The 18,734-nt window shown below is 39.5% G+C and overlaps 1 protein-coding gene across 2 annotated transcripts in view; it reads left to right on the forward strand.

Moving 5' to 3' along the window:
- The window catches only part of GRIA4 (glutamate ionotropic receptor AMPA type subunit 4), a 383,074-nt gene that overhangs the window by 304,767 nt on the left and 59,573 nt on the right, over positions 1-18,734 (forward strand). For both annotated transcript variants that reach the window (XM_006018946.3, XM_006018945.3), the window contains exons 11-13: positions 1,028-1,398; positions 2,882-3,080; positions 15,918-16,165. In XM_006018946.3, the coding sequence (XP_006019008.1) occupies positions 1,028-1,398; positions 2,882-3,080; positions 15,918-16,165 (818 nt within the window). The remainder of the gene's footprint in view (positions 1-1,027; positions 1,399-2,881; positions 3,081-15,917; positions 16,166-18,734) is intronic.

Below are 18,734 nucleotides of genomic sequence, written 5' to 3' on the forward strand. Positions count from 1 at the left end.
GTGGTTCCTTGATAGCTCTGGCATGATTGGACTTACTAAGGGAAAAGGAAAGAGAGAACTTAAGTCCAGTATCAAAGGAATGGGCCCTAAGTCATAATAGTGACCCACCGGTACAACCTGTATATCTCCTGAATGAATTCTTATTGTTGTTGGAGGTAGAAGCCCTGTTTAGGGTAGGCATTGCCTGCATGAAGGTAAAGTCATACAGTTGGTTTCAATTTAGGTTTTCTTTTATAGTGAAATTGTGGTGGGTTCACCATACCTTTCCATTTCTGTCCCTCAAAAGCTAGATTTAATATGATCCAAAATAATACCAAAAATGAATATATTCAACTCCAATTCTACAGAGACATAACCACATATTTACCTTTACATACTGTGAGCAATCTCAGTGATTTCTATAGAACTACTCACAATGTATCATGCTAAGTGTGGCCTTTATTTCTGCAGGATAGAGGTGTTAATTTGTTTCTTTCTTTCTTTCTAAATTTTTCACAATGTGTAGAATGGTCACTGTGGTGATTTAATGACATGTTTACCCCTTTACTAAAAGCGGACTCATAACCCAGGGAAAATATGATTACAGCTTTTTCTGAGATAGATTATTTAGTACACCACATCCAGTGCTGATAGGCCTATGATTCTAGTGCAGTTTTCTGTTAACACCGTATTATACAACTCTTAAAATTGCCCTATGTGCTCACTACCTTTCTTTTATCTTCCTTTAGGAATACAATACCTAAAATAACCTCTCTTAGGATTTTACATGGCTGGTCATCAACACAATATATATTTAAAAATAAAAAACAGAACCATGTTTTTTTGTTAAAAAAATGGTTGAATTAATGTATCAAGGGTGTCATGTAATGTAGAGATCCTGTAATGTGATATAAACAGCATCTGAAAACATCTAAACATCTTGCTTGTTCATTTTAAATATATAATTTCATAATTAACTATTCACATATGTTTATAAACCAAATTCAATTAATCTATGCATCTATGTGTGTTTTGTTTTTCCTTATAGAAAGCAGAGATTGCTGTTGCACCTCTGACCATCACTTTGGTACGAGAAGAGGTCATTGATTTTTCCAAGCCTTTTATGAGTTTGGGAATATCCATTATGATCAAAAAGCCCCAGAAATCTAAACCAGGAGTGTTTTCCTTCTTGGATCCTTTGGCCTATGAGATCTGGATGTGCATAGTCTTTGCCTACATTGGTGTCAGTGTGGTCCTGTTCCTAGTTAGCAGGTTTAGCCCCTATGAATGGCACACAGAAGAACCAGAGGATGGGAAAGAAGGACCCAGTGATCAGCCTCCCAATGAGTTTGGCATATTCAACAGCCTTTGGTTTTCCCTGGGTGCCTTTATGCAGCAAGGGTGTGATATTTCTCCAAGGTTTGTGTCAAATCTTTTAACTTCTGTATTTTATCTTTAAAACTGAAGGCAAAGTGCGCAACATCCTCCTTCTCCTCTTTTACTTGTGGTTTTAGAAGTTCATTATTTATAGAACTTTTCAGTTTTTCCATTTAAAGCTATGGCAAGAGAAGCTATAAATATTTTAATTTTTGTTGGTATTTCCTTATAACAATGTAAATAAAGCAAGAGCAATTCCATATTTGCTCAATAAAATGGACTACCTATATTGCATTGACTTCAGTGGAACTATATTAGTGGTAAATGTGGCCTATTGTGTTACAGTAGTAAAATACATGCAGTTATGCTCATTATTTGGCTCACATTTGATGTCTCATTTTTGTCCTGTATTAAATTGTACAGTCACTGCTTTCAGAATATCTATGTATGTGAGGGAAGAAATGTTTTAGCATTGGTCTGATAAAATCTATGCTGTTTCTAACTTATCTTCCAGAGCTTGACCCAAGCCAAGCTTTCCAAAATTTACAGGGTTGCTAGAGCCTTGTTATGAGCCAATTGCCACTGATTAACTGACTAAATACAGGCAAATATTTCAAACTCAGATGTTTAAAATGAGTTAAATTTTAAATGATGTTCAGCTCTTCTCTAACTCAGCTCTTCTTGAAGTTATTTTGTAAAGGATTTTTCTCATATAAAATGTAGTATCCAAATGGAAAGTATAATGTATTAGTTATTGCCAGTATTCCTGGTCTCATGAAGTATGAAAAAACAGATATTGTGAAGTGCTTCTTAAAGCTCAGGGTGCTTCATTTTTGATTTACAAAAAATATACCACATTTCTATTATAATTCATGGGCAGTGTAGTCTATCAAGCATTTCCTGTGTTTAAGAAGTAGTTATAATTATCACTACAGCATATCCATAATGCTATGAATACATAGGATATGTGCAATTGTTGGCTTCATCATTTAGAATATAGTATAATTTGTGCATGTGTTTGTGCATGTGTCTGTGTAAAAATAATGAAATATACACTAATATGTTAAACCAGATCTGTCCAACTCATGGGAGGTTAATCTGGGGCCTCCAGGCTCCTGCTGGATGCAGCACCCCAATTGCTCTGGCTGAATCAGCAGCTGTGGGCTCCAGGTTTCCCCCCAGTTCCAGGCCCCAGCGCAAGGGCAGTGCAGGGCTAGACAGGGAAGCAGGGGCCCAGGAGCATAGCATGGTTTGGTGCACAGCAGGTTGAGATGCACACATAGTAAAGCCTGGTGCAGCACAGGGCACGAGGAGTGTTTTTACATTGCTTGTCGCAGCACAGCAGGGCATGCAGTTTGTGGCCTCCAACTGCTTACAAGTTGGACAGCCCTGTGTTAAATGTACAAAGTCTCACTCCCACCAGCTATTACTTATTAAATAACTTAATAATGCTAGCTTTCATTCTCTCTTTCTCTTTGCTTCACATAAGAGATAGGCAAATGTGCATTATCTTATTCATGTTTAGATCCCTCTCAGGTCGCATTGTTGGAGGTGTTTGGTGGTTCTTCACACTCATCATTATCTCATCTTATACTGCTAACCTCGCTGCTTTCTTGACTGTTGAGCGAATGGTCTCACCCATAGAAAGCGCCGAAGACCTTGCCAAACAAACTGAAATTGCATATGGAACACTGGACTCAGGGTCAACAAAAGAATTCTTCAGAGTAAGTTGGCATGAGTATACGGACCATTGTCCGTATAGGGAACTCTGCTGTTTCACGACAATGCTCAGAATGCTGACGTGATGTTACTTTACAAACAATTCTTTGGAGCTCTTTGCAATATCAAAGTTACCATTTTTACCTCTAGGTCCACTTTTTGAAATTTGCAGTCATTTTAATTTGTGGAAAGTGTATTGATCCTGACACAACAGGCCTGGGAACTGCCCAGAGGAATAGTGGAATCAGATAATTAAAGCAATATTTTACTATTGATTCATTTCACCTACAGTGCTGAAACAATATGCAACACTAAAAGATCTATGATGATGTCTTCCATTTTGTTCCTATTTGTGCATTTTACTGTGGCCAGTTTTGCTTGGGGGATATGGGATATAATTTTTAAAGCTGCTGATTTACAAATGTATAGTACAGTGGTGCTTAATCTTTTGACCCAATGGGCTGACTGAGTGGTGCAGTGCCAATCTGCAGGCTGGATCAGGCCCCATGTGCTGGGATTAGGCCCTGTGTACCAGGATAATACCCCATACTACTTCTGCCAGTCCCTGCATCATGCTCCACATTTCTGGATTTGTCCCAACATGGCCTTGGCTGACTCTGGTTGCCTGGATCTGGCTCCATGCTGCCCCCACCCAGCCCTGTATGCCCAGATTGGGTCCATGTCACCCTCACCTGGCTCTGTGTGCCTCAGTCAGGTCCTGTGTCACCTTGGCCTGGCCTTCAGGTCCCATGCCACCCTGTGCACCCAATTTAGCACACAGGGCCACATTTTCCTGAGGGGTTCCCCAGAATCTTTTCTGTTCTGTCTCAACTGATTAATTCATTTTTATTTGCTTTCCAGTATTAGTTTGGTAGGAACATGTAGTTCTGTTCCCCCAGCAGCCTGAAGACAGAAAGCAGGGACATCACCAAAAGGTGTTCTACAGTCCCAAACACATTCTGCAAAGCACTTAAATATATGCTTAACCTTAAGTCAGTGAGACTTACATACATGCGCAAATGCTTTTCTGAATAGGGAGTGCTGAATGAAGACTAAGGTTTACTGATGTCAGTAGGACTTGGGAGTTTTCATCACCTTGCTCTGTGTTCTATAAAGTGCAAAATGCTCTTAAGGACACTAGGCAGACAAGGTTCTTTGATGTGACATCTTTTATTAGACCAACTAAATAGAAAAATTGTTCTTTGCAAGCTTTCAAGTACAAACACCTTTTTCAGGCATAGGGAGAGTCTGCTGGTGAATTGCGTGCTCTCCTGGGTAGAATAAAAGCCAAAATGCAAAGTGCAGGTCTGTGAAAACGCAAATACATGGCAGTGAGAATCAGAGGGGTGGAAGACAGAAGGTGTAAAACAGATTGGGGGGAGGAGAGGGAATATTGGACTGGTGATAGAAGAATGTAGCTGGTAAAATGCAGACAGGTTACCTGGGGTTATCAGATGTCAGGCAGCTTGTAATGTGCCATAAATCCAACGTCTATATTTAGTCCATGACTTTTTATATTCAGTAGATTTATAATATGCAGTTTGTAGACTCATCTACGAAAGGTGTTTTGCACATTCCCTTTGAGGATTAAAACTCAGAGATTGGAGATAGAGTGGTTTTCTTGTGAGAAGTGTGCACCCACAGGTAATTGGATATTTTTGCCTGATAGATTTTTGGTGTGTGTTCCTTCCGGTATGCAGTTTGTTGTTTGGTTTCTCCTACACATTTTCCATCAGGATATTTAGTGCACTAGATAAGATGTATTACATTTCTGGAGGTGCAGGTGTAAGATCCAAGAATGGTGATGGTTCTCTTATGGGGTATAGTTATTGTGGGAATGGTGGAAATATGTTGGCAGGTTTTACATTTTTTGTCCCGGCATGGTCTGGATTGATTCGGTGTGCTTTGAACCATAGGAAGTTTGTTTCTGGTGATGAAGTTGGCAAGGTTTGGTGCTTGTTTAAAGGTTAGGTTGGGTGGTTCTGGGAAGATCTCTTTAAGAATTGGGTCTTCTTCTAGTGTGGGTTGCAATTGTTTGAGGATTTTCTGTATAGGTTCCAAGGAAGGATGGTATGTCATAACTAATGGGGTGCAATTCATGGGGATTTTCATTTTGTACTGCAGAAATTCTTTATACGGTATCCAGGTGGTTCTTTCAACAGTGTGATCTATCTCTCTGTCCTTGTTGGGTGAAAGCCCTTTTGAGATTAGCAAGGTGAGAGTTGTGAGTATTCTCCTCAGTGCAAAAATGGTGGTATTGGAGGGCTCAGCTGTATATTAGAGATTTCTTGGTGTGTTTAGGGTGATTGCTGGTTCTGTGCAGATATGTATGTTGGTCTGTGGGTTTCTTGTACATGATGGTTTGCATTTTACCATTCTGGATATTGATCATAGAGTCTAAAAAGGAAATGGAGTATTCAAGAGAGTCTGATGGAGGGGTGATGATTATTGAATTTGTGACGGAAATCAATCAGAGATTGCAGATTTTCAGTCCAAATGACAAAGATGTCATCTATATATCTTAGGTATAGAATCAGTTCGATGGTGCTGTTCTGAAGGGATTCTTCTTCCAGGTGGGTCATAAAAAGGTTGGCATATTGTTGGGCCACTTTTGTGCCTATAGCTGCGCCCATCTATGAGGCCTGGAGGAAATGTTGGTTACTGAAAGTGAAGTTGTTGTGTGTGAGGATGAAATGTATAAGTTTAGTAATATCTTTATGTCTGTACTCTGAGTTGTAATCTTGCTCTTGCAGATAGGTAAGGCAGGCTTGAAAGCCATCTTGGTGTGGGATGTTGGTATATAAGCTGATAACATCCATGGTGGCTAGGAGGGTATTGCTGGGAAGGTGGTCTGTGTTTTTAAGTTTTTATAGAAAGTCTGTTGTGTCTCAAACAAAACTCGGTCTTTGGGTGACAAGAAGTTTTAGGATGGATTCAATGAAACCTGATATTTCCTCAGTTAGGATTCCATGGTTGGAATCCATGGTTGGATTCATGGTTGGATATTATAGGTCTGCCTGAGTTTCCTTGTTTGTAGATTTTAGGGAGCATGTAAAAAGCCCCTGGGTTGGTTAGTGGGGGAATCAAGTTTTGTAGTTTTTCTTGTAGTTCAGATGGATATGATGTGATGGTGCTTTTCAGTTTTAGGTGAAGAGGGGAGTTGGATCTTCCTCTAGTTTTTCATTGTAGATGGTGTCAGAAAGTTGTCTGTTGGCTTCTTTTATGTAGTCTTCATGGTTAAGAATAACTATAGCTCCTTCGTTATCCTCTGGTGTTATTATTATATGGTGGTTGAATGTTAGAGATTCTGTGGTCTGAGCAGGAGAGGTTATTGTGGGGATGTTTTTTGTTGATTGCTTCATTGTTCATTCTTTCCCTGAAACAGTCAATATATAGCAGTCAAGGTTTGAATTTCATTTTTGGGGGTTAATCTTTTCCTTAATGTTGTCACAGGATGAAGTGTTGTTGAAAGTGGATTTGTTTTCATTGTGGAAATATTACTTGAGACAGAGGCTTTGGAAAAATTATTCTACTTCTCTGCATTGTAGTATTTTATTACCAGGGATCCTGGTTTTCTCTGATAAAAAGAAATCCCCAATTTTTGGATAAAAAAGTAACCCAAAATCCATATTTTTCCCTGATTAAAATGAAACACCACTAATATATAGATATCTGTACTAATATATAGATATCTATATAACTATATATTAGTGGTGTTTCATTTTAATCAGGAAAAAATATGAATTTTGAGTTACTTTTTAAATTTAATTTTTCTGTGATTAAAATGTTTATATATATTGATGTTTCATTTGCGGTTACTTTTTTAATCCAAAATTTGGGGACTTGTTTTTTGTCATAGAAAACCAGGATCCCTGCTTATTAAGGTATTTTTCCAGACATTATGTTGGATGGATGTTGTAAAAAATATTTGGTAGTCTTTTTGTACATGTTGTATAATGTTTGAGGAGATATCTGGATTTATCTCTGTTAAGTTGTTGTAGCATGTAGTGATTTCCTTCCTGAGTTGATCTCTTTTGGAGTAGGTTATGTGAAGGAAATGATTTCTAATAAACAACATCCCTTATGGACACTATTCATCCTTAATGCTTTGGGGGTTGTTTGTTTTTTAAATCTGTACTAGAAGACAATTGAAATCCAGCTGGCTGAACTGGTGTGTCTCAGGCCATGAATAGGTGTTTATTTCTACTGGTACATAATTCTCAGAAATTTCCACCCATAGAAATCTTTTCAATAGGTGGAGTGTACATGTGTTCATGTATAGTCTTTCAGTGGCTACTTCAATACTCACAGTCCCTCTTCTGTGGACTAGGAGTTGATTGACAGGGAAAGACTCCCCACACCTCACTCTCACTGGGATCATCCCAGCCTGTGTAATAGGGTAGGGAACAGTCTGCTATGTTCTGCTGCCATCTCTGAGCATGGACCCTAGTCTGGGCGGTGTTAGGAGGCTTTGCTCTGCTTCTATATTCCGCTCGTGGAGTACGCTGGGAAGGGTGTATGCATTCTTCCATGCCAAACATTTTCTCTTGCAAGGGAAATCTTCCAGGTGCCAACTTTCTTCAAGAAAAGACAATCTTTCTCCAGGAGGTGGCATGTTTCCCCCTGGGAGAAGCTGACTGAGTGCTTGTATGCTCATAGGGCACAGACAGAAGTGACAATTTTCACCTGATCTGGCCCCAGCAAGCCAAGTTGTAGAGGCTTTGATCAAAGCCTCTACCAGGTTGTAGAGGCTTTGTACAGCCATGACCAAACAAAAGTGCACAGCTGCAGGCTGCTTTATACGGGCCCAATTTTGCGAAAATCCGAACCCTCGTTGCATGAAGATTCAGATGAACACACTCCAAAACAGGATGCATTCTGTAACTTGTGTCTGTGGACCTCCCAGCCTGTGACTGTTTTTAGAATGGGAGCAGGGAAAGGGAGTGGAGGGAGTTTGGTCTGGGGTTTTTTTCAGCAGATGCTGGTGGATGGGGCAGGTGGTTTGCAGACCCCCCTCACTGAGGTGGAGGGGCTCCAATCCACCCACCCCACCCTCCAGCACTGATTGGAGGACCCCAAGAATGACTTCCCATTCTGAAAACAGCACCTAGGCGTGAAGGGGAGAGTGGCATTGCTTTGGAGACCAAGCTGCAGGCTCCCAGCAAGCAGCAGGAATCCAAACTCCTGGATCCAACAGTGAATTTATGTTGAGTCCAAGGGATCATTGCAACTCATAGTGCTTCCTGAAAAGTACTGTGAGTTGCGTCGGGGAGCTGCTCTTCTGTCTTCACCCCTAGTTTCTAGCAGGAGAGCAGTGATTCTCCCAGTAAAACATAACATCTGAACATGACTTCACTATTTTCATGTAATTTTTACTTAGAGGTTGTTTGCTGGTTATTTTCTTTTGAGATAAAATAATTCAGGATTGTTATCTAATTGCAAGGTCTTAGTAGATCAGGAAAAGATGGCTCCAGTAGAAATAAGAAACTGGAACATTCATTTCTGTTCAATAAATCTAATTGAGAGGGTGCTATCAGATGACAAGTTATTCCCCAAAAGCCCTGACCACTGATTCCAAATGGAAATTTATCAATTAGGTCAGCATGTTGAACAAATCATAAATGTGTTTCTTAAACCCTTGAGAGGATCATTCCAGGAATATGAAAAAATAACTACTGATCAGCCCTAATATTCTTATATGGTAGTTAGACTTTTTTACAGAAAAAAATATATCAACATATTTTAGAACAGTTTATACAGATGTTTTATTATTGTTAGTTTTTGGTTTGGTCACTGTCATTTTACCCACAGCCTCACTTTTTAGCTCAAATAATAGAAACTCTTGTTTCAAAACCTGGTGGTCTCTTTCTGTCTCTGATGTGGGCCAGGGTGTGGGTTATCATGGTCTTGCAATAGCATAGCTATGTGGAGTACAACCAAGACAGTAGCCCCAAGGGCAGGTTTGGGTAAGAAGGGAACACAAAAATAACAGCTACTGCAACTGGCAGCCAACCACCCCACCACCCAATCCATGCAGCACCACTGCCCATGGTACAGCGCTGCCCTGTTACACCTCTGCAGTCATCTGGGATTTGAAGTGCTGAGGACCTGCACGGTGAGAATTAGTTTCATTTGCTTTTGCTAAGGATGTAAGCTAATGGGCACTATGTAGTATGTGCTTGGTCTGTAAACTCTGTCCCTTACGCTCATTTTATGGGGAGACATACTTTTAATTCTGGAGATTTCTGGTTCAGTCCATTGGTTATCACCTTTTCGGCCTACACACACACACACACACACACACACACACATAAATGAGTCGTTTGATTAACTGAGCTAACAGAGTGAAAATAGTTAAAAACATAAGTAACGGAGGATAGAACAGATTTACATACATTTTAATTAATTAACTACATGTCTGAACAGTTTGCATTCCTTTGTATGTCCAATATTTAATCTGTTCTTGTGAACAAAACTTCAGGATGGATTTGAAAATAAAAAAGAGGCTGCTTTTCTCAGGCTTCCATAACACTTCAACAAACTCATATTTAGAAGTAATAAGGACAGCTCCTTTGATGTAAAAACAAGCAACCAGTCTCAGGCACAGCACTTCTGTCTTTTCTTCTGATCAGGCTACAAAGATGACTAGTGTATTTTGTGTGAGGTCTGTATTTTGTGAAATGACAGGATCCATTCTTAAAAGGAAATGTATTTCTGAGTCCCTCTCTGGTGGCCATCATGCTTTCATTTTAATCTACAGTTAAAAGAAAAACAGGAAATCAGCTGTGTCTCCACAATTTCCCTGTATTTTAGAACAGAAAAGCAAACAAATTAAAACTAACCACAGAAAATGAAATTTGATTGCACATCTAATTGCAAGGCTTTAACAAGCCTAAACTAATTGGATCTCTCTGTTTTAAACTGTATTCAATGACTTGTCTTCAAAAGAGTTCTGATCTATGGAACTGTACCGTAATTGTTAATGATATAGCATTTATTTCTAAAAATTCTTAGCAGGAAGTATAGGGAAAATAATAGCACGTTTCCAGCACCATGCAAGCATTTTCGTATCAGTTGCATAACAATGCAGAAATTTATCTCCAGCCATTTAGTTCCAGCCTTCATAAATGCTAAAGGACCATGCCAATTGTTCAGGTCAGTTCTGCATTATAAAGAGTGAGAAAAAAAAAAGAACATTTCGTACCATTTTGGGACTTATTGCTATTGGTAACAGTTTAGTAATGATTGGCATCTCACTGAAAAAGGACAGTGACTTATGATCTATATGTCAGAAACTCTAACTGGGTTTGCAGGATGCCTTACTGCTGTTTGAACAACAAAAGAAAAAAAACCCATATTTTTTAAGTAAAATTTAAAGCTCCTTTGGATGCTGTTAAGCCCCATTTTCAGAGCAACGTGCTTCAAAGACAGAAAGCCAAATTCCAGTTATTCTTGAAGAGATCGGACCTATATTAAAAGCAACACAGACTGTCGTATTAAGTATGATAATTTTGAATCACTTCTGTTTTGATCATACTTTAGTATGGAAAATGTATTGATTTTCTGTTTGGTTTTCCTTCTAGTTTGGTATTTACATATTGAATGGTAACACTAAAAATTAATGAGCTGAGAATTAAGGGGTTGGTGTTCTTTTAGAGACAGTACTCTCGTGTAGAGTGTGACTTCTTTCATTTATCTGTTCCCTGTCTTCTGCCTTCTAGAAAAAGAATCTAAAGCATGATTTAAAAAAAATAGTTACCCTTTCTAATCAGTTGGATTCTGATTTCCTGTGACAAAATAATATGTTTTCATTGTTTATTGCATGTTTTAGTTTTTAAGCAGAGAAACCTTTATTTTATTTTTTGCTTTATGAAGAAGCTACAGTATGGTTGTTAAAACTTCATAAATGATCGGAAGTGGAAGTAGGTGGGACAATTTCAGCATTCTTGAGGTGATGTCTGATTAACCACTGCTATTCTTTGATTTTAAGCTGGTATACCTGAAATTGGTAGCATTACACCAGTGTAAAATTGGAAAAATAGACTAGTGAATCAGAAACAGATTCTACTTCCAGTAATGATGGTATAGATATAAAGTAACCCCATACTTACCATACCATATGGTAGTGCAATTGAAATCAGGGTTAAAAGAACAGGACTTTGTTATGTCAATGTGACTAGCTCTATAGGTAATTGTGATCATTTGATTTGCTTACTTCTCAGTATTTTTTTTCCCATGAAGGGTAAAAAGATTCATAGGTACAAAGTGAAAACAGCAAAGAGATTCACATGATATCTCCAATAGACAATGGTGGCTAAATTCTCCTCGTTAGCAAATCTTGACAAATATTCTAATACTGGGGATGTTTACATGTTTCCTATGCAGCTTGTATCTTGTTGGTGTCCAAGTTAATTTCTAATTACCACAACAGCCATCCAGTAATTAGTACAGATAAGGGCTTTAGGGAGGTTTTTGTTTTGCTTTGTTTTCTACAGAAATTCAGCACCAACCTTTTTAAACCAATTTAATTTAAGTAAATCCTCACAGCTCTAATTGTAGATTTTCCTGTGAATTCTACTAAATTCTACCTACTCTGCCTACCATAGAACAAGGTGCAAGGTGGTTTAGTGTTCTTAGCTCCCACTGAGGTCAGTGGAACTTGAGGACTTGCTTCAGCAGTGCTCTATTCAGAAAAATATTTAGGGCTTATCTATATGTGCATTAATGAGCTTTCCTAATGCACATTACATTTAGTACATCCAATGTGAAGTACTAAATAAATGTGCATTAGGCTGCCCTAATGCACAGTAATGCAAGCACATACTTTTGAAGTGATGCTTAATGTGCAGTCCCCTATTTTATTGTGCATTAGCATAATAGCATGGTTTTTAACACAACACTTTAATGTGCAGTAAAATAGTAACCCCACTACACATCAAAGCACATGTGTAAATGTGCCCTTAGGCATGTATGCAGGTCTCATTGACTTAAGGTGAAACATATGCTTGTGTAATTAATGTGAATGGTGCCTTAGACTGTTCAGTGCTTCTAAGGAGTACTTAATATCTTTCAGAATCAAGCCCAAAAATATAGTTCTGCTTCAGTTTAAATTTTTACTGCTTCAAATGAGAGCTGGATCAAGAGTATGACAAACTTCTACCTTCATTAAAAAGAGTTTTCTCCTTCCACACTGAAGAGATTGCTCATAGGTGCTTCTAAATAACTCAACGTTAGGTTCAGCTGCCATGTTTTAAGAGTTGTTCATTTGCTAGGTTTGACTAGAGGCATCCATATTATTAATGGATAGAGCTATTGAATGTGAATAGCAAGCATGTGAAGCTTGAATCTTGACAACAATCTCAACACCACAGGTTCCAAGAAAAATCCACCTTTTTTTCTTTCTTTCTCAAGATATAATATTTACAAGTGACACTTTAATCTATTTATGAGCATTCTTATTTGTAATTATGCTGAGGGAGAGTATCAGCAGCACATGGGGTACCCTCAAGGCTACTGCCAGCAGCACCTGTAAAGAGACACTTGGATTCCCTGTGAGAAAACATCAAGACGGGTTTGATGAGAACAACCAGGGGATCCAAGAGTTGATTGATTGCAAGCCCAAAGCCTTTTGTGCCTTGCAAAACAATACCAACTCTAAGGAAAAGAAATTGAATCTCCAACAAGCCAAGACAGAGGTCCAAATGAGGATCCACAATATGAAGAAAAAATGATGGAAAGACAAGGATAAGGAGATTCAACATCTTGCTGACACCCACAGTTTCTTCAGTGCCGCCAAAGCCATCTCTGGTTTGAGCACTCAAAGACCCAACACCTTTGTAACCTAAGGATGGAGGAGACCTGATCAAGGAAAGAGGAGCCATCAATGCCTGTTAGGAGCATTTTAAAGACCTTCTCAATTGAGACTTTGTTGCTGACAAGAGTATTTTCAACTCCATCCCGCAATATCCAGAGAAGATCTCAGAATCTCTCAAACCTTTGATGAGGTGAGGAAAGCCATCAAGCAGATGAAGAACAACAAGGCATCTGGAACAGATGGAATCCCCACTGAAATCTTTAACCAGGAAGGAGAAGAGGTCACATCACTGCTTCATGCCCTCATCTTAAAGATCTGGAATGATGAAGAAATCCCAGACAACCTCAAAGATGCCATGATTGTGACAATCTTCAAGAAAAAAGACAAGTCTGACTGCAGAATTGCCTTGCTGTCCACCCTAGAAAGATCATTGTGAGAACCCTCCTGAACCATCACCTTCCACTTGCTGAAGAGTTCCTCCCAGAATCTATAGCATGAGTTTAGGGCATCAGAGGCACCATTGACATGATCTTCACAGTACACCAGCTGCAGGACAAATGCTGGGACCAAAATAAGCGTCTCTACCTGGCCTTCTTTGATCTCATTAAAGGTTTTGAATGTCAGCTGAGAAATGTTGTGGGGGATCCTTCTGAAGTATGAATGCCCACTAGAATTTGACACCATTCTCTGCTTGCTCCATGACAGAATGCGAGCAGTGATTCTCAGTAATGGATTTATCACAGATCCCTTTGGCTGCATCCAGATGAGCATGGGTGTTTGTTTCTCCAGGGACACTGCTACTTGTCCCTGGGGAACGACTCGTGCTACACATTTTCTGGTGTATGGCAGGCTACTATGGGTGGGGTAGGGGTGGCTGGGGCCAGGAACTTTGCTGGTCCCAGCAGCCTTACTTGGGGTCCCTGGGGTCTCCCAGGGCTGCAGCCACAGCAGAAAGCCTGGCCAGCAGCCAGAGCATGGCTCTGACTGGCCAGACTCCGGTTCTGGGGAGCGCGCACTGCCGCCATGTATGTTACCTTGTTTTTTTCAGCGTGGGTTTTTTTGACCCTGGGATCTCCTGCAGTCAAAAAAAACTCCATGTGCAGTGCGTAGTGCCACAGGTGGGTCTGTGGTGCCACATAGCACACATCCATGCTTGTCTGGACACAGCCTTTGAGGTTAAAATGGGAGTTAAGCAAGGCTGTGTTACCACTCCAACAGTCTTCTCAATATTCTTTGACCACCAACAAGCTTCCTGCCAAAGCAGAGCTAAACTACCGAATGGATGGTAAGCTAATTAACCTCAGCTGACTCTGAGCCAAAACCAAGACTACCCTTACCTCAATCATTGGACTCCAGTACAGTGATGATGCTGTAGTGTGTGCTTCAGCAATCATCAACATCTTTACCAAGGCATACAAAAAGATGGGTCTGACACTTAACATTCAGAAGACTAAGGTCTTCCACCAACAAGCTCCTAATGGACAGTCCTCAGCTCTGGTGATCCAGACCCACAATGAGACTCTGAAGAACCATGAGTATTTCCTGTACCTCAGAAACCATTTCTCGCAGAAGGCTAACATTGACAAAGAAATCCAACATTGCTTCAGATGTGCAAGTGCAGCCTTTTGATGTCTAAAGAAACAGGTATTCAAACATTGTGACATCAGATCCAAAACCAAGCTTATAGTTTATCAAGCAGTCATGAGCCTCACCATGCTGCATGGAACAGAGACATAGACAACACACAAGAGACATCTAAACTTGTGGGAGAAATACCATCAGTGTTTCCTGTGGAAGATTGTCCAAATTCAGTGGGAAGATAGATGCACCAACATTAGCAACACCACAAGTACTGAGGCAATGATCATCTGACTTTAATGAGGACATTTAATGACTTTAATGTCATTGGCCCAGCCTATCGTCCAGATGTTTGATTCCAGACTCCTGAAGCAAGTTTATTTTCCCAGCTCAGCCAAGGCATACGCTCAAGAGGGAAGAGAAAGAGCTTCAGGAACATCCTTAAGGCCAACTTAAAACAGCAGTGTCAACTTGTGGGAAACTATCACCCAGAACCTCCCCAAATGGAGGAAGAGTCTGTCATAGGGATCTCAGTACATTGAAACCTAACAACAACAGGAGATGGAAAAGCAGGAGTGGCAGAACCAGCATGTCACAGACCAAATCAAGAATCCAGCGCTACCCACCCCACACAGAAACGCATGTCCAAGCTGCATTCAAGTCTGTTGATCCTGGATAGGCATCACAGCCATCTTTGGACACACAGATAAGACAGTCATCCTCAACTGTGAGGGATTGCCAAAGAAAAGACTCACTGGTGAGACAGATCTGCATAATGAGCTATACATTTCTATTTTAGGGCCATGGAATTAAAATCTTGAAATGATAGGATATAAGACCCTCTAGGATAAGGGTCACTAACTCCACAACTCTGTCACCCACAGCATAGACCATATGTTTAAAAGCAAATCTAAAAAATATTTTGTTTGTCTGAATCCATTGCTTATATTATATATTGTATGTTATATCACAGAGTGCCTACTCAGCTGTTACTAAAGCAGAACATTCAAGAGAGTTTGAAGAGAGCGTGAAACCTAAGTAAGACTTCAGGGTTCAATCCAGTATTTGTGGATGAGCTGTTTTGCCCAACTAGTTTATTAGGGGCATGTATTAGTGACATAATTTCCTTAACACCCTTTTATACCACTGTAACAATGTAAACTGACTGGGGTAGCTGAAAATTCAGGGCAAAGCCTGTAATTATTTTATTAAGGTTCCCAGAGGCCACTAGAAGCTTTACATTAATGCTTGTTGTTATATTACTATTGTTATTTTTTGTTTCTTTTAAGTAAGCTGAGCAGCTAAAGGAAATCTCATATCAAGGTAAAATTAACTAAACATCAGTGACCTGAAGGATAAAATTTAAGTCATTTTCTCTTATGAGTTGTGACATGCTTGATGCTTTGACATTTTTGGTGCATGTATCTAATTTTTTTTTAATCTTTTCCAGAGATCAAAAATTGCAGTATATGAAAAGATGTGGACCTACATGAAATCTGCAGAGCCATCAGTGTTCACCCGGACTACAGCTGAGGGAGTAGCCCGTGTCCGTAAATCCAAGGGCAAGTTTGCCTTCCTCCTGGAGTCCACCATGAACGAATACATTGAACAGCGAAAACCTTGTGACACCATGAAAGTGGGAGGAAATCTGGATTCGAAAGGCTATGGAGTAGCTACACCGAAGGGTTCTCCATTAAGGTGGGTGGAATAATATAACAATAATAATATGTGTTGTTATAGTATTCCACCTTCCCTGATGCCCCTGATATAGTTCTTTTTGTGTTCTGTGTGAACATGGTATGTTTCTTTTTTTTAACTCCATTTCATATTCACAGTCAACAAAAGGTAATGGTTTCTATTTGCAAAGCAGATTCATTTGCTGTAGTTGATATATCTATCAAGGCCATATAAAAACCAAACTGGTTGAACACTAGTTACTGTAAGTCAGTCTAAAAAAAAGATAATGTCAGCTGTCTTATCTCATCAGCTTTTTTTCACCAAATTTAGCTCTATCTTTCACAACATAGGTAACAATCCTACATTTTTTGGGTTCTCTTTCATTTATTTGTTTTTGGTTATTGACACTTGGTGCTCATTTCCAGATAGGTAGCTGCTTGTTTCACCAGCACCAGGGTTTAATTTATTAAAAGCACTTTCTCATTTAAGGGAAAAAACCCTAACATTTGTGCTTCTAGCATTGTTCATTTCAGCAGTGCCTTCAAACTTTCCAATCTAGTAACAAGAGCAATCTGAAATTAGAAGATTAAATTAATTGAAAATGACTGAAACATTATATCAGATGTATTCAGTCAATTAGGAGAACGTTTAGTTCTCAGGGGGCACATCTATACATGATACTTATGTGAAGCAATAAACTCTGGTACAGTTCATGCTGGAGTTTATTGCTCTCACACACAGCACCTTCACGTGCACCCATGATTGCAGCACATTGAGCTGGGATGGCACAGCATCAGCTGGCAGAGGGTCCCAGTGGTTAGCCTGCCAGCCCGGAGCTGCTCCCCTCTGGCTTAGTGTGTGGCAGAGGGGCTGGCTGGGACCCAAGGATGCTACAGTTTGGAGCTAGCTGGCAGGCAAGCCCCCATTGTAGTACCCTTATGCCCCAGCCAGCCCCGGTCACCATCTACACATGCATTGCAGTGGAGTAAATAGCTCTGTTGTAGAATAGTACTTGTGCTGGGCAGTACTATCCTACAGTAGAGTTAAGTAGTTCACTGCAGCCTAATAGCACCACTCATGTAGCCAATTAAGCAACTGTAGTAAGTGTCTCATGCAGATGCACCCAGGAAGAACCTCATTTATTTATATTTTAATAAACGTGGAGATACTGGATCTGTGTTAAATTTGCTATTTGCCAAATTTTATGCTATTGTCTTAAAGAATAGAAAATATGCCTTTTACCTTTGGTAGATTTGACAATTTTTTCAAAGCAAAAGAGCAACCTGCAGAATTCAAAAATATTATTGAATTCCTGTAGCCATGACGTGTATATTGTATGTAGCACAGAAAGTTAAGGAACAATACAGTTACTAGGTCTTTTGGTCTTAGCCTGAATGTTACTCACTTCATCACCTGGTTACTGTTACAACAAGTTCTGATGATACAGGTACATATAAAAAATTAGGTGGGCTGAAAGTAAGAGCAACAAAAGGAGATGGGCACATAATAAGAAAAGTGTAGGCAAGAAATGGCACTAAAGAAGAGGCAATAGAAAAGGGAGGCACTTGCCTCCATGCATTATTTCCAGGGTATAAGGAAAAATATCATCATTAATGTAAAGATAACAGTTTTGAGTCTTAGTTCAGTTGTTTTGCAAAGGTGCTGTACCAACAGCTTTTTGGGTTTTGCTGATGTAAAACAGAAGAGAATAGGGTTCATTTTTGTCCAACCTAAAATAAACCAGCAGTCTAATGAGAAATGCGCGATGAAGATTGTCAGGACACAGAAGTAGCCCCAGTATAATCAGGCTAGTTGTTTTGGTGACTGAATCTGGATTTTGCCCCCTTTTGATTTCAGCCAGATTAGAAAGTTTGAGCGTTTACAACTAAATAAAATAGTGACAGAAATAGGTAACGGGAAGATAGAACTGCTAATTTAGGAAAACTTTTTATTGAAGTTAAAAGCCAGCAGTCAAGGGAGAAAAGCAAGTTCATTGTGTGTATTTCTGGACTGCATAAACCAGAATGTGTATTTTACATGACTTGACTTTTGCAGGCCCTACACCAAAGCTTAAGCAAACTTGTTAGAGAACATCTTAGCTGCTTTTATGTATTTTTCAGTTGTAAAGCATTTGCCCTGGGTGTATTCTGCAGTGCTTTTTAGTCAACGTCACTCTCCTCTGGACAAAATCTACCACCTACCAATAGTCTGTCAGTTATAATAAGCAATAGCCTTTTTCCATTTGGCAGGTCAGACAGGGAACAGCAGTTGGAAAAAAGGGGGACAAGTAAGTTAAGCATAACAGAAGAAGGAAGGGAGGCTTGGAAGAAAGGAAAAAAAAAACAGACAGAAAGTGTTTCAGTGTGTGTGTATAATGAGCTCACACAAAGACTAAGCAAGTAGCAAAAACTGCATAAAGGGAATGTGATCAACAGTGTTTTCTAAGTTTCATCTCAAAACATATATAACAAAATTCCTACCTGTCATGGAACTCACACAAAATCTCATTCCAAGCTGTCTCAAATGACTGTTGAAGTATCCATAGTTTTCCTAAGTCTTTCTTCATATGTATGAGGCTGCTTGTCTTCCT

This window comes from Alligator sinensis, unplaced genomic scaffold (genome assembly GCF_000455745.1).
Source record: "Alligator sinensis unplaced genomic scaffold, ASM45574v1 scaffold802_1, whole genome shotgun sequence".
In the NCBI taxonomy this organism is placed as follows: domain Eukaryota; kingdom Metazoa; phylum Chordata; order Crocodylia; family Alligatoridae; genus Alligator; species Alligator sinensis.